The sequence below is a fragment of the Phalacrocorax aristotelis genome, chromosome 4 (assembly GCF_949628215.1).
Source record: "Phalacrocorax aristotelis chromosome 4, bGulAri2.1, whole genome shotgun sequence".
NCBI classification, from domain to species: Eukaryota; Metazoa; Chordata; class Aves; order Suliformes; family Phalacrocoracidae; genus Phalacrocorax; species Phalacrocorax aristotelis.
This window is the reverse complement of record NC_134279.1, coordinates 64,028,657-64,052,027: the sequence shown is the minus strand read 5'-3', so window position 1 is coordinate 64,052,027 and position 23,371 is coordinate 64,028,657. Positions and strand designations below refer to the sequence as shown.

Below are 23,371 nucleotides of genomic sequence, written 5' to 3'. Positions count from 1 at the left end.
TCCTAGGATAGAAGAAAAGATTGTTTCATTAGTTTGTTTTGCCAGAAATACTTTAGCTGCTTTGAGATCTTAAGGACAACTTAAATTTTGAGAAAATGCACAAAAAGAATCAAAATCCCTTAAACATTTTGAGCGTTGTGGCTAATTAACAGAATATTTATCAACAGTATTCAGGTGCAGGGGTGTGGAAAAGTATCTCTCTGTTCCATCAAGGTAAGACACAGCAACCAGAGGAGAGGATGTTGTACACATTAGGTCTGAACAGTGCTCCAAATTTTAAAGAGGGACTATTACACCTATTCGAATCAGCATTTCATCTCTCCTAGCCTCATGTTTATGTGTGGAAGAAACAACAGTGTCACTTCACAAAGCATGACTCCTACAGTGGCTAAGAAGTTCTAGCTCTCGCATACTGTCACCTACCAATGGAACAGTAAATTTCAGTGTGCAGAAACCAAAATCTCTCCACTGGCTACGCTCTCACACAGGCACGTTTTGAAATCCATGGGAATATTGCTCTCTGATGTGTTGCCAGGGCAAACGATCGCACTGGTTTCCATCTGCTACCTTACACTATGGGAATCAAACACGTGCACCTACAAACCAGAGCAAAGTGCACAGGTCTCAGTTTGGCACATGCATAATGTTTTTCATCTTCAAACCCTCTGAAGAGAGGAGGAAATCACATTAATCTTCATGGCACCCTTGTGAGATAAATACAAAATGATTGCTTACCCTGTAGTGTACTTTATCTGTAGATTTTATCTCACAGGACTCTGAATGCAGCTTTTGTGCCTTAGCACAAGTCTAGCAAAACTTCATGAATTCATTAATTAACAAGAAATAGTCACACTATAGTAACACTAGTAATTTTTTCTGATTATGTCAACAACGGTCATAAGGTAATCCCTGAAGTTTGTTTCGAAAGTGAATTGTGACAGCTGAGTACATTAAGCTAGAAGCTGGAAGTGGAAGTGAAAGGGATCAAAATGGGTCCATTTGTGGTATGTCACAACATACTCCTGTCTAGAACCTCCTTTCCTTCTGATGCTCTGCTTGCCCCAAAATGCCACGCTCATGAACCTACTCATTAGCAGAAGTCAGAAGCTGACTGACCAATGTCTTGGTGAGTGGGTAGCATGCTACTGTGATGTCAATGGTTGTTGAAGCAGTCAGAGTCTTGGCTTGAATGAATCACCTTGGGACACCTACAGACAACTATAACAGAGTTAAGGACCACGACCTTCAGGAAAGGCGCACACAGGTACTCTGATGAGATCTTTTGCCTGGCAAAACAGTAAGTATTAAGCTGGGCACTGTACTAAGACTATGTCATCATTATGTTATAAGGCTCATTATTGAGAGCCTCAGAGAGGGTTCTATAACCATGGGATCCTCTCTAAGGCTCAAGAGGTGCTTGGAAGACAGAGGCTGCACTTGACTGCATGAGGCAAAAGTACCTTTGCCAATAGGCTGGCTGAGCGCAAAAGGAGAGCTTTAAACTAGAAATGACGGAGGAGGGAGCAAGGAGGTTTGGGACAGGGTAGGCAAGCCAAGAGCCTGGGATGATGGGAAGAGAAGGGACATAGCAACTCACAAAACAACTAAGCTGAAGCGCAATCCCTTTGAGCATAAGCATGTGAAGAAGGAAGTGCCTGCAGAGCAGCCTTGTGGGGAAAGCTTTCAAGCCTGTACTGTGGAACCAGCACACTTGGACATGTGGGGCCTCCCCTTAGAGGCCTCTACTCTAACACATGCAGCATGGGGAAGAGTTCAAAGTCTGTATGCAGTTACAGGGCTACAATCTCACTGGGATCATGCAGAAATGGTGAGATACCTCACATGACTGGAATGCTGTGATGGAGGGATACCAGCTCTGTAGGAAGGACAGCTGGGAAGGCGAGGAGGGGGTGTTGCCTTTTACATGAATGCATGGAGCCCTGCCTTGGGTCAAGTCAGGAGTCAGCTGAGAGCTTTTGGGTCAAGATTAGTGGGCAGACTAACATGGATGCTCTTGTATGGGGTATCTGCTATAGATCTCCTGATCAGGAACAAGCAGATGAGGCCTTCTTCACACAACTGAAAGAAGCTTCATATTCACAGGTCATGATCTTCAAGAAGGACTTTAGTCACCCCGATACCTGCAAGTGGATGAACACAAAAAAACCCTGAACAACACTTTTTTACTGTGAGAGTGGTCAAACACTGGAACAGGTTGCCCAGAGAGGATGTGGAGTCTCCATCCCTGCAGATGTTCAAAATCTGACTGGTCACAGTCCTGGACAACCTGCTCGATGTGGCCCTGCTTGAGCAGGGGGATTGGAGTAGTTGATCTCAAGAGCTGCCTTCCCACCTCAACCATTCTGTGATCCTGCGATATTTAGCTCCATTTAATTTGACTCCTTATACATTTACAATACAAATAAATATAAGCCCTCACCAGTGAACATATGCATTGCAGCTTTATTCTTGACACACAGCCCCACTGCAAACCCATCATCTCTAACTCAGTGGTCTCACTGAGATCAAATTAAGCAAAGCATGTTTAGGACTGTGGCCCAGCACAGCCATTTTCCTAACCATGCATTCTGCTTCACCTTTGCTTATTCAAGGGACCTCATCTGTATTAAAAGAATTTCCATTTCATACAGAAGGTCAAAGGATTCACTGATCTGTTACTTCAACGACAAAGCTTCTCCCAAACTGAAGTTATACTGAAAATTTAAGCAATGTAGATGAAAATAATAGCCAGTACAAATCACGCTAGAAATCCCATCAATTTTTTTTTCTTTAAGTTTCCCAGCATGGCAACACTGTCCAACAGATATCCAGTACTTGTTTGCCAATGTCATAAAAATGTTCTGTATCACAGCAAATGCATATAAATGTATACCACTGAGGAATGGCAAAATTTCTATTTATATAGGATGCACAACAGATGCTCTGCAGACAGAGCAACATTTTAACACGCTTTTCAAAATGGGGAGTGTCTATTGCTTACAATCTCTGATGAATTTAAACATCAAAATCAACTCTTCATTATTCCTATTCTCCCAAAACATTTCACCCCTCCATTACTTATCCAAAAATTACCCTACGCCTGACACCACGTGGCATAAAACTACCTTCAACTGCAGCATTTAATTGTGAATGTTTGATAAGAGAGGCCAGGAAAGCACTGGCAGCTCACAGGCTGTGATAACAACACTAATGTTAAAACACCTACTACAGGAAAATAGATTTCAGTAACACAGTTTCTCGTTTCCTGCTTTTGTGGGTTGTCAGAAGGTGATACACCTGGAACAATCTTTGGATTATGTCAGAGATATGTACCACTGCACACACAACTTTGAGAGGGAAAACACTGCAGAGCACTGCACAAAAAGGTACTTTTAAGTAACACCAATTTTACAAAAACACGTTCTGAGTTAACTGCTTGCTGATAGAAATTGCCTGGTTACATGATATTTCCATACCATACATAAAATTCTGTGTTGCAAAACAGGGACAGACAGCACGGTGTGGAAAACAAGATATTTTAAGACATCACAAAGCGGAATTGATAATCAAGGTGAATAATGAAGAGATGAAGGAGAAGAAAGTAGCAATTCCAACCCACCTGTTCCATCTAAGGTTCTAGATTGCAATTTCAACAATGTCTCAAGTTGCGGTAAAGAAACGTGATAGCAAATTGTTCAGCACATCCTGTTTTCATCTCATTTCTGACCATGAGAACAGCATGCACTTTTTTGTCACACAAAATTCATTATAGGATCAGGGTCTCTGTTTTTATGAAGTGACTGAGGTCACAAACTTCTCCCAGCAGGCAACTAGGCTTTAGGCAAAAAGGGGATGGAAGAAGTCCAAAAGAGCACAGAGAACTTCTCTCTTTCTTAGATGAGAAAACACTAAGAAATGTACGTACAGTAAAAATGGAAAAATATTCATAACTTTATTATTCTTTGATGCATTTCTCAAAACAAAACTATACTCTTCTTCAGAAAGGTTGCCCTAACTACTCCAGATTATCCACCTTGTATGCTACAGACACCCTCCTCAGGAGAATGAAAACTCAAGAAGTGCACTAACAACCTATTACTGTACAAGCTAAGGTATATATTGTCCTTGGGGGAGACCTATAAACGACCCCATCTGAGAACAAGATTTTCTTTCTTTCACGGTTACCCAGCATGAATACATAACTTCCTCAGAAAAAAAAGACTCCTAGCTAGATTATTAAATGGCTTCCCAGGCACTTACCATAGTAGGATTCGCCAAAACTTAACACAATTGCAGCTTCTGAATTTAGACTAAATTTTCTAGTATTTTAGAAACAAGTCTCAGATTAATTTGTTTTGAAAGATAGAAGAGGAATTAGAACAACATCCATGGGATAGCAAATCTCCCTTCCTACTTATCACTGTAATGACCCATATACTGCATTGGTTTTTTTCCCTTTTAACTGTATATTCTTCAGCTCCAATTTTAGTAGCCAGAATGCACAAACTTATATCTGGTCATAAACTTTTATTAGAACTCTGTTGAAGTAACAAAATTTCAAATAAATTATGCTAAATAATGAGGAAGTTAAATGATTCTACACTGAGCCACTGACTTCTTGGCAGCTATTTGTTTAAGTGCCTGAGGGAGTAATTATATTGCCTCTGAAAGTTTAGTTTAAAACAACCAAAACACTAAGCCCCTAAAATTTTAAGGAAATAGCAAGAACTACATGCAAACTCCCAGAGAAACGATGATGAGTAAAACTTCTGACCCATTAAGAGAATGCAATAATCATGTTTTAAACATGGTTAAAAGACTTTCAGGAATAGCAATTACAGTAACAATTTTAGTTATTTTGGTTTCTCCTCTCCCTACACACACATTCTGTTTCGGATGCCATTTTTGTCTAAAATTAAGATAATTTTAAGGTGTGACAACCAACACGCCGTAACAGGGACACATACATGGATCTCCAGGAAAAAAAAAAATGTGAGCAGGCAAAAAGTTTTAGAGGGGAGTCATAAAATGCAACTACCATTGTTCTTACCATTTATAACTCATAGAGCCCAAGTGGCCTGGGAGAGTACCTAATGGAAAACAGTACTCAATAAATTAGCAACTATGGGATGCGGACAATGCATTCCCAAATTGCTTTTAAGTATGAGAAGTCCTGCCACAAGCCCATTTTAGGACTCAATACAAGAAGAATAAACAACAAGGGGAACAATCTCAAGTCTCTGTACACTGACCAATTTCAGCCTCAGGTGAACATAAAAGCAATAGCCATATATTCTAATTAACAATAGTTCAGATATTTCAGAGTGAAACATGTTTAGACAAAAGCACAAGAAGCCACAGTTTAAATCCTGAGCTTTTCAACAGACAGAAATGTTTGCTTTTTGCCAGATTTCTTAGTTTCTATTTTCACACTTTTGCAAAGTACTTTTGTAGCAGATAAATAACGTCAACTGAAAAATAAATCCTACCTGTTTCCTCTTTTCAGGCGGAAGGGATGGATCCCCGTCCTACAAATAAATGCACATATTTTATTGGCAACTTATTTCTGAAGCCAGCAACTATATCAACTTTGTGGATCAAATATTAAAATGCATATTTTAACTAAAACGTTATCAAAATTGTTTCTAAAATACTGCATCTTGACTAATATCAGCAATACTAATTTAATCTCAAAAATTGTCAAAGGTTGAAGATTTGTTTACATTTCTAGAACAGCAGGTCATTACAAATTTATGTTGCATTATTTTTCATAACGGTACATTAAGTTGCTGTGGAATAATAATACTGCAGTCAGTTTTTAAATGGAATTATGACTGAAACTAATTTCCTCAGAGCACGCATTGCCTTTCTGTGTCTTATATAACAGGCACTACCTCGTCAATGCGGAACAAATGAGTAATAATACAATCAGGGCTCTACGACTGCAGGACTACTGTAAACAAGTACCTAAACATTTTTACAGCACTCATTATGGGCTCCTCATTTTTTCTGAGGTTGATACTTGTTCCCCAATTATACAGTATTCATAAAGAACAACCTACAATCAACTCCCGATACTTCTTTTTCAGAGATTGGTGTCGTTCCCGCAACTGGTTGGCCATAAGCTTGTACTGGTCTCTTTCTTGTTGACAGGTATCCAGCTCTTTGGAAAGGATTAGCAATGCCTCCTTTTTACTTTCAAGCTTCCTTTTACACACCAGATACTGCAGAAGAGAAAAAAAACATAACTGTAACAAGCCATTTCTACCACAGCCCATACCCGATTCGAGAGGCTCAAATTTTTCTCTGAGATGGAAGACGACTCTCTGCACGAGATCAAAGTCTGCCACAAGTTGCCTTAGCTTATTAATAGCAATCATGGGAAAGAAATCTGTTGTATCAGGAGTCTGAAATGCATTTGTAAGGCCACATGCTCATCTGACCACTGTGAATTAGAAAATTCAGCAATTAAGGTTTCTCCTCTTTTTCCTCATACGCAGTAGTATGAGGAACCTCACAATTTGCCCCGTGACCCTGGAAAGGCTGCTTGAAGGAAGAAGCCTTTGCAAACCCCCTTTTCTACTTGTGTCCACAACACCCAGCTCTCAGTTTGCAACCAGCATTTCCCACCTCATTCCCCCTTCCCTCCTCCCTGCTACCAGCAATGTCCTCTGGGCTCAGCCTCCCACCTGGACAGCGAGCGCGCCATGTTACAGCAGAAGGGGTAGCAACCAAAATTTACCATGAGTCTGAAATAATTACAGTGCAACACCGTATCAGCACAGGTAAAAGAAACTAATTTAGCTGCGATACTAAACAAACTTTCTTGTTGAGTCAAAAGAATGGGAAATAATGCAGGAATAATGCAAGCACCTGAACGGGGAGGGAAGGCAGAAGTGAGCCTTCCTCTCCAGCCACCGCCTCTTATGCACAGGGCTCATGCACAAAGCAAAGCAGAACTTCCAAATCTTAGCTGTTATGCATTAGTCTGATCTGCTTCATTGCCTTTCCCCACTGAGAGGAAGAGAGAGAAACACGTATGTCACCCTCTCCTGCAGTGGCTAAGTGATACCTATCAGAAGTTTCAGACAACTTTTTTCACTTGATGTGATGTTCAGTCAGCAGATTCTTCTTACCCATCACCTGACACAGCTCATGCTAAAGCATGTATTTCTATTTCTGATGTTGCTCACATAAGATGTGGCACTAAATACTTTCTGAACGTGCTCTGCAAGAGACCAAATATCACAGCAGTCATGAAAGCAATTTATAGTTTCATTATATACTCTGACAAGAATACTTTGTCATTATGGGCTCTTGTACAAAGCAAGAGCATCAGCACTTCCATACTGTTCAAGTCAGTGCTGCTCTTTGGGACAAAAATCATTACTCGTATGTACTATTGCTTGGAATTGACTTTGTTATCCTCAATTTCACATCAATGAGAAAGGGAAAAGTGAGTTTGGTATATTAGCACAGCCAACATTTTCCAAAAATGGTAAATGTTGAGTTGCAAAAAAGTGGGAAGGGAATAAGAAAAGCAATTCCAAGACAGATTTGAACTCTCAAAAAGGACATTTCCACCTTGGATTAGTTTTATTTCTGGCAACACTGAAGCTGAAATCCTGCTGTAAATTTTCTGGATTATGATGCCTTGGCATCAACTTTACAAAGGCAACTGTACCTGTGTACTTATGTCCTTACTGATACCTTAGACTAATGGCAAGTCCCCTGATAAAGCACTGAAAGGTGTCAGAAGCTAAACTCTATTGTCAGCAAGTGATTATAGTGACATGGTAAACCTGCTTCAAACTTGATAAAATAATTCCTTCCCTTACAGGGAAATACTTACTTCTGACAATCTCTCGTCTTGTTTCCAGTTTCATCTCATGTCATAGTCAACTCTAACATATGCCTTCACTAAATTGTTTTTAAATACTAACAATGTGATACAGTAATAGCAAACAAAACCGAGTAAAAGCAAACCTCACTATCACTTTAAAAAACTCAACAGCCCAAACCCCTGAACCAAGTAGCCTGTCCTGTTCCTTTAACCACCAGGAAGAATGAAGTTGGACCATCCAGCCAACGCCTGCATGGAGTAGAACAGCCTATACAGTGTACACGCTGGGAGGAAGCAAAGCTAAGTATCTCACCTTAGGCCACCCACAGCACTGCAGGTGCCTCCAAGCCTTGCCACAAGTGCTGGTGTATGAAATAGAACACGAGAGAGTCAGAAGCTAACTGGAGCATAGGGATAAGACTATAAAAAAATAATACTTTATCAGGCAGGAAATGCAGACCTAATGCTAAACAAATCTTGCTTCTGCCATGCTCTCCACAAAGGACATACTCAAAGCGTAAATGAAGGCTTCACCTTTCACAGCAGCACTGGCGGGGGCAAGGGAATTTTCCATTATCTACTAGGTAGAGGATAACAAGCCATAAACAGTTTGTGGGGACAGTTGTGTTTCACAGAATCACAGGTTGGAAGGGACCTCAGGGATCATCTAGTCCAACCTTCCTAGGAAGAGCAGAGTCTAGACAAGATGACCCATCACCCTGTCCAGCGAAATCTTAAGTCTCCAACGTCGCCAAGTCAACCACTTCCCTGGGGAGATTATTCCAAGGGTTGACTGTCCTCAGTGTGAAAAATTTCCCTCTGGTGTCCAATCAGAATTTCCCCAAGAGCAACTTGTGTCCATTCCCCCTTGTCCTCTCCATGGGACGCCGTGTAAAAAGGGAGTCTCCATCTTCTTTGTAACTACCCCGTAAGTACTGGTGCACTGTGATGAAATCCCCTCTGAGCCTCCTTTTCTCCAGGCTGAACAAACCCAGCTCTCCCAGCCTAGCCTCATATAGCAGCTTCCCTGTCCTCTGATCATCTTGGTGGCCCTTCTCTGGACCCCTTCCAGCCTGTCCACATCCTTTTTGTACAGCAGGGACCAGAAGTGTACACAGTACTCCAGGTGTGGCCTGACAAGCGCTGAGTAGAGCGGGATGAAGACTCCTTAATCTCTGCTGGTGATGCCCTTTTTGATGCAACCCAGCATCCTGTTGGCCTTCAGGGTCTAAATGAAAAGCAGTAATGATCTCCTCCTTGTTTAAACTATATTTTAACCTGATGAGTTGTATATTGATGATGTGACATACACAAGGAAAGGGCTTCCCATCTCTCATCAATGTACTGTTAGGATTTTACTATAAAAATGACCACCTAAAAAGACTTTTTGAAGCCTTTTTTTGCCTTTTGCATATATTGACTTTCCCAAATAGATAGGATAAAAGTAGTAATAATGTATAGTAATTTGTTTCCATGGGCTTATGGTACAAGAAAGAATAAAGCCACGGCATTTCTGTGGAATTTGATTATTTGACAGAGCTATGTTTCCAGTTCCCATTACCATTTTTGAAGGAAAAACAAATTATACAAAGACAGACCTCGAAGAAGTTATTCAATACATATGCTTCTGAATGTTAAAAAAAGAGTACTACTAATGGCCATAAACTGACCTAACAACGGTGCACCAGAAATGGATTCTACTCAGGGAAACAACTGGGTCCCAGCAACAATTTCCCATATACGGACAAATAAGTGCAGCAAAATTGGTATTCTGTCAAAAGGAACATAGGAGTTTAACAGTCTTTTTGGAGCAATGCAAGCAATATGGAAAATTTTCTGATATAGTCTGACAACAAGCATTCAATAGATGCTTCTGGCATGCATACAGAGATTTCTTCCTCTGCAATTGAAGGAACGCCTATGTCTCACATACTGTCTGTCAGTAAGACAAACAAGTGAATTCTGTTATGCACTATAGTTACTACAAAGTACTCTTATTGTCTTTTGTTTCTTTTTAATTGATGTTCCAAAATAATCTTTGAGTTTAAAAAACAAAGTTAACAAGAACCAGCTGCTATACTTTTGATCTAAAAGCTACAACGTACAACTTCTCAGATCTGTCTAGTGACTTTTATCTACCAATTCACTGTTATCTGTAATAAAGCAAATTATAATTGCTACAAAGAAGATCATAATAATTAAAGGAATATATATGACATCGTACATTACTGCCTGAACTGCTTTACAGCCAGATAACTACTTTAGTGAAATTGAGTAAAAAGAGACTGACATTACAGGAGGGTGTAACTGCTCCAAGGTGACCCTCTACATTGAACACTTACTATTTGTCCACCGCTATTTTTAGTGACAAATCTGGATAGATCTCATTATTGACATCATAGACATGGTTTAATAATCTGATGAAGCTGGGACACTGTCAAGGTTTTCGACTTTCCTTTTTTAGACCAACAAACACACCAAATTCCTATCACAAAATAATTTATTTTAAATTTGTACAAATTACTGGCCTATGCTTGGGTATTTAATGGTAATTAGTGCCACGAAGGAAAATACCTAATTTTCTGAGGGTAAAAGTAAAGATACTATCTCCAAACTGTACTTTGGAATCACTGTGGATCATACTCTGCGTTGTCTCAACACTCCAGGACCTAGTGTCCTCGCAAATGCTGATGGGCCACCGCATTGGATGTGGACCTGGAAACCTATCATCCACCATGCTCTCAGAGAAACCATGAACTCTACTCACCACCTTTTGCACAAGAGATCCAACTGCTACTGAACTGCCTGAGGTTTTATCAAATTTCTCCTCACTGTACCCTTGGAGGCAATTTTGTTGTAGAAATGACAAACTGGAGTCTCAAAATCCATTGCAACGTCACTATTTGGGGTGTTAATTGACTGTGTTTCAGTAATGTTGCTCCCCTTGAATTCAGATTAAACCGTTCAACTTATCTGAAAGAGTCAAGCACTCAAACCCAGAGAAATACACAACTCCTGGCTGTTTGCCTGCCATCTCATCTCATGTCCTCATCTCTGATAAAACCTGAGACAATGCAGTGTCCTTGGTTTTATCCCAGAGTATCAGCTCTGCTTTTCCTGCTGCCCAGCGCTTGCTTCACCAGCTACCTCATGACCGCTGAAACACAAAGCAGGCTGGTATCATTCACTGATGATATAAGTGATACAAGCAGCTCCTCAGAACACCACATCTTGTCTTGATGACAATATCACACCACATCATCCCCACTGGTCACTCAGGAATTACCATCATTTGATTTGATTAGTCAAACTATTTTGCAATGTGGCCCCGCCCTTAAAAGTTTTCTATGCTGTGCATCGGATTACATTATTAATTTCTCCATGTTTGTTCAACATCCCTGTGGGTATCTTAGTCCAACCTGGAACATGGAAACACAAGCAGCAAACATCTGTTTTGTTGCCTGAAAGCCCTGCATGCAGGTCTCCCTAGCACCTCTCCCATAGCTCATAAGAACTTTGGAGAGCAGTAAATCACAGTGCCAGCTCTTTCAGCATTTCCACTTCCAAATGACAAAGCCATTACGATGCCAACCCAATCACCTAGGGACCTCAGAGCACCCGCTCCACTTTGTTCTTCCCTACAGCCACTGGTATTCACATGTTTAGAAAACCTGTGAAATTAATGTCTCCAAAGCCTTCAGGTCCCCTCATAAGGTTCAGTGAATTACATTTCACATTCTGTTTGAAAAGGCAATGTGAGAGAAAGTTAGAGGGATATAAACATTAAAATCTCACTAATTTTCCTTCCACTTCTCTCTTGTCCACTTAAAAAAAAAAAAAAGGTGCAACTAATGGGAAAGGGTATACTCTGCCAATTACAAGCGGATCAGTTTCTCACTCTTATCCAGAATTAATTTCTGGAATATTTAGCTATTTCAACTAGAACTACTGCTCAATAATTGTGCATTTGATAAATAAATCCCCAAAACTCTTTGTCCAAGTTTTAAGTTGGCAATTACTAAGCAAGGGAGCTCAAGAGCACAAGCGTATCACTTCCCTCTGTAGTGCCGAAGACCACACACAGTTATTAATCAAGAAATAGCCTCTTGAGAATGACAAATTAAATGGAGACTAAATTTCCTCAAACTAATTTTAGGAGGCACAGTTACATATCAGTAGCTGTAAATAGCATACAGTAAGTGCTTTAATGTGTGGGAGGTGACAAGGAAAAGAGAAGCATTGTGACATTGGATTTAATTCTAGAAGTTGGCACATCCAAGGGAGAAGCTAGCAAAAAGGACGGAGGACAACCACTCTAGTCTTATGGGTTTCCTAGGAAACCTTTCTTGCATCCAGTGGAAAACACCGCCAAAAGTACACGTTCTCCAAGCAGTATTAAATTAGGACTAGTGCCAACTCTCAATGAAGTGAATGGAAGCACACTCACTGACTTCAGCAGAAAGGAGACTGAACTCGTAGAAGTCAGCTCTCTAAAGCAAGGACAGACGTGGTCTTGCAGATTATGTAAAAAGTGCTTTTTCCCTACTACACATGATACCACACTACTGTTCGGCTCATCCCACCATCCCACGATCATGCTAACATCTACTCCTTCCTCCATCACTGATTCTGTCATCATCCTGAGATCAAATGATTTCAATACAACTTACATGGAATTGAGGCAAAAACTGAAATCACACCCTTCTCCACAGAACACACAGAGTTGGAAGCAACCTTTCAAAAAGAAGCCCCCAACTACCCTCAAAGTTCATACACCATGTTTTTCACTCATATTCTTGGCATTTCGTTATGTTTCATCTCCCTTATAGACACAGGAAAACTGAGCCACTAAGGAGCTGATTCAAATGAATTTGTCTAAGTTAGTAAGCTTAGCATATCCATAAATATGGCTGTCAGGCTCAGAAGTAAGTATGGAGACTTAAAAACACTTAAAAGCAAACAAACAAAACTCTGCAACCAAGATTTTGGTGACCAAAATTATTTTCCAAGAATTCTATTCTCTTCAGTGAAGAGTACAGTATTACCACCTTTCTGTGACTGCTTTCTAGCAGCGCACTCAGCAAAGCAACTAATAACTGTCACACTTTCCTCTTTTCATCCTCTTCCAGGTGGGAGAGGTATTTTATTTGCCCCAAGGACTTATCTTTTTTTAAAATAAGAGACATTCAAAGATGTGTTCAAAAGAATGGGACATACTCTTGGGATAGTATTTTGAGATTTATGAAGATCACTTGTTTCTGGAGGACTTAGGCCACCATCTCAGTCCAGCCAGCAAGAAAGTTCTTGCTATGGCTCAGTTTCATTTGTGTCAAACAAGCAGTTATTGACCAGGTCTTCATCCTACAGCTTTATACAGGCCTTTAAATATCCTAAACACAGGATATTCAGTGAGGTGAATGTTAGACAAAAACCCCAGACTCCAAGCAAAAATTATGTGGTAACCCAACAGAGTACTTTACCTTTTATATATATTCATCCACAATGAATACTTGAACTCAGCTAAAGAACAGGCAAAATTTATGTGGATTCTCACTCCTGAAGCTTGTCGTTTTGCATTCAGCTTGCGAGATTGTCAATGGAAATTATGACTCTTTCTGCTCCTCCAGTATTTGCTAAGTTGGCTTTGCCCCAGTATTCCTTCCTACGTCACCCTATTCAGAGCTAGTTTAAAGAATGTTCAAGGCACATATGGTGCAAAGATTGTTCAGAGTACCAGGTGTACACTAGGCCTGAAATGCATGTGGCTGTAGAGTGGAAAATTACATAAACATGGAGGCAAAAGAACAAGCAAGAAGTTAGAGAAAGATATGTGAAAGGGTACAGAGCAAAAGGCACTGAAATGGAACAAAAGTCAAAAGGAAAAAAATACATAAATACAGAAAAAGACTGGAAATACAAAAAAACCCCCAACGGAAATACAAAAAAACCCAAGTAATTTTTTATCTAATGAAGAATGAAAAGGCAAACTACAAAAATATACAGCTGTGTGTACAAGTGTTTGTGTGTGTATATGTAAGGAGCAAAAATACATCCTACCACTTAACACCTGCAATACCAGACTTTTAAAAATATTACAGTTGCTTTGACGAGTATTTCAAGTACTCCTACCTTTCAAATTTGGAAGACTGAGCTTGTAGAAATGAAAAAGAACATGACCACAGATCTGAACCCACCAGCTTCTGGTCTTTTATACCAAGATTTCAAACACCATTCTATGTTTAACTGTCCAGCATCAGCAATGTAAGGATGTTGGTTACAGTTACCATGTCTTTCGCTGCCTGTGTTATCTTATATTTTGAAAGCACTTAAAAATGTTTATGAAATGCATAGGGAACAAAATTTAAATTACCTAGCATTGAAGCTAGGATGCCTGGAGAAGCTCTGTACCATTTAGGGATAGAGTAAACTAGAAAAACTTTATTACAAGTTACTTTGGAAGTTGGAGTTGCTTTCTCACAGGCCCATTAGGGTGTTGGAGTTAATGGGTAAATTGCACAAAGTTAATCACAACAGCCAGAGGAAGGCAAAAGAAGGAAGCCTATACCCTGACAGCATGTGCTACAGACTTCACGCAGGAAAACAGGCTGTAAGCCTGCTGTGGGAACAGAGAGAAAGGAAGGAAAAATGGAATATGAATCACTAGGCCTCTAATTGTTTCCGAAACAAAGAAATCATATGTATGCTTAAGTTATCTGCAAGAATGTATCTTAGTGCAGTCATTAAACTTTGCTACAATCAAGAAGCCCCTAAACCAGAAATAAGTGTTAAATTTCAGGATTGATTTCCAGGTTAAACCATATCAAAAGTAAAAAAGTTCCAAAGTAATTGTAAATTACATTCTAAAGCTAAGAATAGGGACATTTCCTCTGAACACACCCTGTGCATTGTCTCTCCTACCCTTCCCCGCCGTGTGACACCACGCCCACACCCAAATAAAACTCCATTTGGGAAATGAGATGTCAGATGCAACACTGCACCATCTAAAAGTACCCTTTTCACTTTCCTCTGGATTATTTTGTGTGCTTGCAAGCACTGAGTTCATAGGTAGACTACAGTTCTGGATGTACTGTACTAGCACAGATCTGGGCCCACAAAAACTCCCACTGAAATCACTGGGAAAAGTGACAGGTTCAGGACCCTGAACTCATGCATCTTTTTGACAGGTCAGGGCCTTAAGCCATGCTCACATAATATAACAGAGACAAAGTCTTCCGGAAATCAGAGGAATTCACCTGCGTGCTTCAGACTCTAGGACAGCAGACTCAGTCAGCTTGATCTAGGCTCATGCCATTTACAGCGTTTTGTTTGCTAGCTGTAAACATAAAAATACTATTTTTATAGTTACGCAAAATTAATGCAATGCAAAATGCAATGCAAAAATCAACATGCCAACCCACTTCAAACTTCATGGTTCTGCCTATTAAACAGACTTGATTTTGATGATATTACTTTAAATTATACTGACCTCAAGTTGTTTTAAGTTCAGTAACTTATCCTAGATTAAAACATGTACCTGTAAATATTGTGGATCTTTCAATGTGGACACAGTAGGTAATAAAATTTTCTACTCTCGTATTCTGAAAATCCTCCACCTGTTGAAGCTCACGGCCGCTGCGGTATTGCAGATTTCTCTCCCATTTTATACATAGCACCATGGGTCTCAAAACCCTTTCGTTTGTGATTCAAGGTACGAAAACAAAGCAGAGGGCCGGGGAGCGGACTCGGGTGAGGCGCAGCCCCCTGACCCGGGCTGGCTGGGGCAGCAGGGCCTCCCCCCGTGGGGTCAGCCCCACGGCGGGCTCGGAGCCTCAAGCCCTGCTCTCCGGCAGCCGGTACGGGCGGGCGGCTCGCAAATGTTCGTTCCCGGCACCGAGCAGCCGCGCAGGGGCTGGGGGCCTGCGGCCCGCGGGCGGGTCGAGGCAGGGCTGTGCCCCACACGGCAGACGTGGCCCTAAGTTCGGCCGTGCCCCCCGCCCCCGCCAGCTCCACCTGCTGCCGCCCGGCCGCTGGGGCCGGGCTCCCTCTCGGCCCCGGGCTGGGCCGGGTTCCCCGCCCGCCGCCTGCGCCCCTCGCCCCGGCAGGACTCCCCCGAGGAGCGGGACAGCAGCCGAGCGGCAGGGGGGGCCGGCCGGCCCGCCCGCCCCTCTCCCCCGGCGGCCCCAGAGAGCCCGGCGCCCCGCGGGAGGCAGGGAGGGCGCTCCGGCCCGCCGCCGCCCCGCCTCACCTCGCTCACCAGCCCCTGCCAGTCGCTCTCGCTGCGGTGGGAGCTCATGGCTCCGGCGGGCCGCGGCGGCGAGCGGCTCCGCCCGCCCCGGCCTTCCGCCGAGGAGCCTGCGGAGAGAGGCGGGGCCTGCGGCCGCCCCTCGCCGGCCGGCCAGGGCTGGCCAGCGTCGTCCCGGGCAGCGCCCTGCCGGAGCCGGGCCTGCGGCGGCGCTCCCCCGGCCGCGGCCTAGCGCGGCCCTGCCCGCCGAGCGCCGTGGGGCTCGGGCCGCCCCCACACGGCGGAGGACCCCGGCGGAGTCGGGCTGGGCCGCCTGGGGGAGCGTGGGTCGCGCCGCAGGCGCCCGCCTGAGGCTGTGCAGAAGTGGGTGAGGTGCGCGGCCCAGAGAAGGGTCCCCCTCTCCTGGCGTCCGCCTCCTAAGGAACAGCGGGGCTCCGCTGCCACCCGAGGCACCGGACAGCCAGACGTGACCGCAGAGCGGTCGGTGAGGGGATGGGCATCGGGGTACTGTGCGCAGCAGGAGCTTTAATATAGAACCCCAGAATGGTTTGGGTCAGAAGGCATCTTGAAGGATTATCTAGTTGCAATCCCCCTGCCATGAGCAGGGACGCCTTCCACGTGACCAGGTTGCTTAAAGCCCCATCCAACCTGGCCTTGAACACTTACAGAGATAGGGCATCCCCAACTTTCCTGGGCAACCTGTTCCAGTGCCTCGTTCCCCTCATCATAACAAATACCTGCCTTAAGTATAATTTAATAATCTACCCTCTTCCAATTTAAAACTGTCGCCCCTTGTGCTGTCACACATAAGCCTTGGTAAAAAGTCTCTCTCCACCTTTCTTGTAAGCCTGCTTCATATATTGAAAGGCTGCAATAAGGTCTCCATGGAGCCTTCTCTTCTGACCAACTCCAACTCTCTCATACTGTCTTCACAGGAGAGGTGCTCCAGCCCCCCCCGTCATTTTCATGGCCCTCCTCTGGACCCACACCAACAGGTCTATGTGTCTTGTGTAGGGAGGGGCCAGAGCAGAACACAATACTCCAGGTGGGGTCTCACAAAAGCGCAGCAGAGAGGCAGAATCACCTCCCTCGACCTACTGGTCACACATCTTTTGATGCAGCCCAGGATACGGTTGGATTTCTGGGGTACAAGTGCACATTGCTGGATCTTACCTGATATTTCATCCACCATAGATATTATTTGTCTATAACAACACCCCTGTGAACTAGGTACACACTTGCATTGTATGTGCAAAGGCGCAGCAGGAGGACAAAGAGGTAGAAAACCATCTTCTCAAAGGGTGGTATTGGAACACTGCCCACTTTGGGCACAGATCTGTATTGTCACTCTGTTCATGGAGGTGTAAATTATGTAATGACCCAGGACTTGATCTGACTTCTTCCTGCTAGTGCAGGCTCTTCTCCACCAGCACTGAAACCCAAGCAGGCTACCCACATAGTGCTCCACACCCTTCCAGATGCCTCTGCTCCAGCGGTACTGTCCATCGCCCTGTGGCCAGAGCTGCTGCACAGTGCCTCCCCATGGACCAGGTCTACCCTGAGGCACATCGCGTGCAATCTTTGCTATTATACCCCTTACGCAGCAAGTGCTCTCAGGACTTATGTTTTCCAGGCAGAGACACAGCGTAATTGCTTGGAGTATTCAAGCAGTTTAACCCACAATTACTCTTTATTTTAAATAACACAACAAGCAGTGCAAGACAACACGATAGAATAGGCATGCCTCATTCATTACCACTATTTCCCCACTGTTAAGGTTTGTTTGTGACTTGGCATCTAGGCATAGTGTCCGTCTCTAAAATGGCTGAGGGATCCTTCTTTGACATCTTCACGCCCCTTTGAGCAAGTGATGCCTTGGCCTTGCCACTGCTCCAGGTACTTAATTAACGGCTTATACGTGAAGAAACATAGGCCACATCTAAACCCAGCAGGAACTCTCTTTGAATGTAAGGTTATCAAGTTTAACAAATGCTTGTTGTTGTCTCCATACAAAAAAAAAAGTCCAGGAGAGCAGCTAGCTTTAGCGTGGAACTTTCGTTTGATAAATACAGAGTTCGTACATTTTGCCTGCAAATTATAAATCAGACATTTTCTCCAAATTATAACCCATTTTCTCCTAAATTAGCTGTTCCTCATCCCTAGGCATTCTGTAACTGTAACTGCAGTGTTGTAGAGGGCACATTCATCTTTCTTCTTTGTTCATATTTTTCTGGGCTTTACATTGTAATGTGTATGATATATCACAATCCTGCATGTCTTCACAGACTCCTTGGCAAACCGTTGCTGAAAACAGCATCTTGTTTGCACAGGCATAGAGCAAATAATGAAAATTAAATTAACAAGAACTATAATTTAAACCCACTGATTAAAAGAATCGTTAACGATATTAGAAACTCCATCATTTCCTTAGTGTTGTTAATAGTTAAAGCTATGCAACTGCTAGTGTAGATGAACCAAACAGAATCTTTTCCCCAGTTCTGCTTCTCATTTGCAGAATTTCTCTCCTCTGTTTTTTTACTCTTGTAGTACTCCAAATTCAGAATGCTTTTGCAGAAAGACCTCTGCTTGTAAGAAAGATAACCCTCTAATAGGCCTTGTTTTTGAGGGATGTCACTCATTTTAATCCCAAGCTGCTCACAGTCCCCACAAACATAAGGTTTTAATTTTTATTGATGATAATTATTCAAATGAGAAGTAAATATTCATGAAAAAGAGGTTGTTAAAACAAAAGGAACTCTCAGTGTTTCCAGCTCTTATGATTTTATCAAAAGTCTGATGAGAGCTGGTGGTTTTCAGAAAGCCCAAGCTCTTCGATGAGAATAACCACTTTCTTTTGAAGTAAAAGAAAGATTCAAGGGAATAAATAAAAAATAAGCTGAAATGTGCCTTGAGTACACTTGATAGGATCAGAAGGGAAATAAAAGAACTCAAATATGTATTTTTAAGTAATCACTTTTAGTGCCTGATATCAAGCCTTTTGGCAGATTCTTCAGCTTTCTTGATCCTCTCTGTCTTACTGGTGGTTACTGTGACACTCCTATGTAATGGTCCCGGCTGGGACCAGGTTACTCTGCTCACCTCTAGGCAGACGTGTATTGAGATATGGCTCCTGTCTTAGCTCAGACAAACAAGTCAAAAAGCTGATGATAGAAAATAAGTGCTACCACCCCTAGTTTATAAATAGGAAGCTGAAGAGAGAAGTAATTGTCTTGCCCAAGAAAATTGGTGTTTCAAACATAACCAGGAAGCAAAATTGCAGGTTTCAAGAGTACCAATCTGCTGGTTTAATTGCAAAACTACCAATGTGTCTAGATTCTTCTACCTGCTGCACTAGCTGCTCTTGCACTGTCACCTTGCCAACAGTAGAATACAGTATTGTCATTGAACGTCTGAGAAGAAAAATCATCTCTCAACTTCCTCTTCAGCTACCATCCCGTTACTTTGTCTCTAGATCTGTTATCTTCTTTGCTTTCTTCCTCTATACAATCACTAGATAAACTTATCTACTTCTACTGTTTCATCTCCCTTCTCTGCAATTCTGCTTTGTGATCAATCTTTCCCTTGGTATCTTGAGTTCATCTGCCTTTTCACCAGAACTTCTCTAAGCATTTGCTAGATTTCATTAAGAAGGCTCCAGACTTGCTAAAAAAATCCTTTTTTTGCCTGGACAAATTACACATTCAGAATCAGATCTGAGCTACTCTGGCTCTTTGATGCAACTACTCAGGTAAACATATGTAGGAGATTTAACGAACAGTTTTCACTTGTAGGAGATTTAATCAACAGTTTTAAAACACAGCTTTCAGAAATCAATGTCTTTTTCAGACATTAAGAAAGAAAACAACCTGGGTTTTTTTACCCGTAGGTAAGCAAAGGACAGGATTGCTTCAAATTTTGCTGCTTGTTTTTGTCAACATTTGTCTACTGCAGTAACATCATCATTACATCCATGTCCAACTCTAAAGAAGTATATGATTAAAAAAACAGTGTAAATCCTTAAGATCTGGACAGGCTACATAACTGAAACATAATGAAAACGTGTAGTGCTTGTCCCCTGAAAGATGATTCAATCTGACTCTCCACAGATGTTTAAGGGTTCCATTTAATCAGGGTTTAAATACCTCTAAATGAGGATATAACCCATCAGAGATAAAACATCCATTTTGGTGCTTTTGGTAATTTATATCAGCATTATTCTATTTCATGGTCTTGCTAATCTGATGATAGATAGATACATGCTTACACCCTCATGCACACATTTTGGAAGAAGCATTGTATGTTTGGGGGGGGTAACCATTAGTTCTGGCATTTAACTGTTCCTCTATTTGTTTTCTTTCCTCTGCTTTGCCTTTCCCTTTTAGAGGGTGCTTTTTGTCCATTTATATTCCAGCTGCGCCTTCTCAATTTTCTCAGGTTCATTGCTGGTTTCACTATCCTGTATCAGCTCTTCTACTTCACATGCATGATCTGTCAGCAGGACAATATGATCTGCAGATCAGAAGCAGTTTAGCAGTTATTCATTTACGTCGAATCCTTTTGTGCCCAGTCAAGTCCGTGAAGGACACGTCTTAGGCAAACAATGAAGATCTTTAAAGTGATGGTGTTTCTTTTTTCCTCTTCAACAGTTCTGGACCTTCAATGTGTTGTATTCCTTTGTGTATTAGATGCTGCATGTAACACTAAAATTGGAGACAATCTGTATTTTCTTTTTCTTCTTTAAGCTATTGTATGACTGTTAGCTGGTGCAACTGGGTACTGGAGTTCAGAGCAGAGTAACTCTCTCCTCTAGAGAGAGAGTAGGGAAGGGAGAATTTGGGGGAATAGACAGGAACAGACCGTGATCTGCACAAACCATCTCTGGGAAGGAGCTGGGTGTTGAGGTCTGGCTGAAGGAGGGAAGGCAAAACTGACACAAAGCAGCAGCCAAGAGGGAGGAGTGCAGGTAGTGGGTGGGATGCACATGGAAAGAATTGAGGGGAAAGCTGTAAGGTGGTGGGGCAGAGGAGAGGCTGCAAGTTTGAAAACAAACTGATTTTTAAAATGAACAAACACATATAAGCAAAAGAACTATCCAAACTCTGAGGTTTTCTGAGTGATTGAAAATCCAAAGTCAAGAGTGTTCTGTTGTATAGATTTACTAGGAGTAATATATTATGTATAACATCGTACACGAGTGCTTTGAACAATTCTGTTTTAAAGACTGGTTTCTCCAAGGTCCTATGATGTTGCAGCATCTTAACTCTTAGGCACACTTCTGTCTAGAGAAATCTTCAGCATCAGGCAATAGAGCATGTTTCATTGGAAAACAGCCGCTTGGGCCCTTCCTAGCTTGCTGTGGCTGAAATGCTAAAATAATGGGTAGGATGGTGGGCACAGGTGTTTGAGCAGGTCACCAGCCCTTACACATTGCTAGTAAACACCCCTTATACAGAACTGTTCAGTTCAAACGCTCTCTTTTGTGGACATACTTAGCCTGACACCAAGCATGGACTTCAGTGAAGTCCCCCAGGAACACCAGGCTGTAGACAAGGGTCTGGAAGATGCTGGGAGCAGTTCAAATCCAACTTGGACAAGAAGACTCTCAGTTCTTTAAAAGCATCTGTAAAATTAATTGGTTTGATCTAGGCTGTGTTGGAAAAGTTTGGCACTGTTGTCTCTGCTAGTGATAGTAGATAACTGTGTAGGGATCATGAATAAGTTATTTTATGTTCACCAGCAGAATTCATGGCTCTTCTTCCCCTCACCCTAAGAATAAGGACAACTCAGTAGGAACTAGAAGATAGCAGTAAAGAAAAAAACTACAAAATCTCAGAGCCTGTTTTAAGGCCTTGTCATTACTATTGAATATAGAGTTAGTGTAAATGAATTCTATTTTCCCAGAGGCATCAAACTTCTCCTGTCAAGACAGTCTCTCAAGAGAGGCTGCAAAGTCTCTCACTGCATTATTACTATTATTTTCCTTAAAATTTCTTGCTGTTGATGTAACTAAAGATGCAATGTAAGATCAGAGAAAATATTTTGTCAAGTGACTCAGACAGGCACAACTGATGTGTGCTGAGGAAACATGTAGTGCATTTTATGTTCCTCTGAGTGTGCTAGAAAAATATAAGAAACAGTTCATTTTACTAAGAAATCCAGGTAGGAAATTCAGACTGCTTTCTACTACTATGAAATTGAAGTGTGACCTAGTAGTGTCATCAGATCTGACATATGAGTGGCTTTTCTGACTTTTAATTTAATTTTTCAACTGGTGGGGTATATCAAATCCCTGAAAGCTGTCTGGCCATTGCAGAGACATTTATTGCTGTGACCACACCAGACTTTTCAGCATGAAGACCATCACTTTACATATGTGGTCAGTACTCGTCAGACTGTAAACAACGAATGAGGTGGGGAACATAAAGGCAGCCAGCCTGATCCTGTGCTTTCTAATCAATTTGGAGGGAATAAAGAAAGAAAGCCCACTGATGAAGAGCACAAAAATTAAACTGAAACACAACTTGTTGAGAATATCACAGCAAAATAATTTTTCATTTGAAAATGTCTGCCTGGAAAAAACCAAAATATATTGTCTTTGGTCTGGGTTCATGAGGAAATTTCTCATCAAACCCTGACTGTGTGCCTTAGAATGGGCAGTGGCACCATACAGAGACACTGAGCTGAAGTTTGCCTGTTTTATGTTCAAATTATGCAGACTTTTGGGTTTTCAACCTCAGTCTTTTCTAAGTGAAGTTTGGTGAGCATTCTTTTATCTCCCTAGAAGCAGTTAGTAAAAGCAGTTGGATCAAGGAGCTGAAGCTGGGGTTCTACACCTCAGATAAGATCATAACTGGAAGGATATAACCTCCCTCTCTTCCCATAAATACTTACTTATAAAAGTGCAAGAGGTTTAACAGAAGAAATTAAGAGACCTGTTTCTATGCTCCAGGTTTGAATCAGATAGAAACAAATTGAACCCTGTAATTATCACAGGACCCATTGGAGTAGATGCTGTTCTAGAGTCACTATCTCTTTTCTTTGCCCCTGCCACTTGTATTGGTGACAACACCTGCTTTGTTTCCTGTGTGACTTCTAACTGCTCAATGTTTTTTAACTTGATCTTATACCTAGTACTACCAGGGTGCTTAGGAGCTCTTTTCAGGTATGCACCTCCCCTGAATCTACTCTGGACAAGATGTAGATATTATGTAAAAGTTGTAAGGTTATTCCAGAAATTCACTTGGCTTATACATTTAACTGATGAGATTATGATCCTATTCATTATT

General features: G+C 41.9%; 1 protein-coding gene across 4 annotated transcripts in view; it reads right to left on the bottom strand.

The window, feature by feature from the left end:
• The window catches only part of CCDC149 (coiled-coil domain containing 149), a 53,576-nt gene extending 37,313 nt beyond the window's left edge, over nt 1–16,263 (bottom strand). For 2 of the 4 annotated variants that reach the window (XM_075091749.1, XM_075091750.1), the window contains exons 1-3: nt 16,089–16,242; nt 6,063–6,224; nt 5,490–5,528 (exon numbers count right to left, since the gene is read on the bottom strand). In XM_075091749.1, coding sequence (XP_074947850.1) covers nt 5,490–5,528; nt 6,063–6,224; nt 16,089–16,136 — 249 coding nt within the window. In that variant the 5' untranslated portion in view covers nt 16,137–16,242. Of the gene's footprint in view, nt 1–5,489; nt 5,529–6,062; nt 6,225–16,088 lie in introns of all 4 variants that reach the window. The other 2 variants (XM_075091751.1, XM_075091748.1) reach the window with 2 other exon arrangements.
• Nucleotides 16,264–23,371: the final 7,108 nt, after the last annotated feature.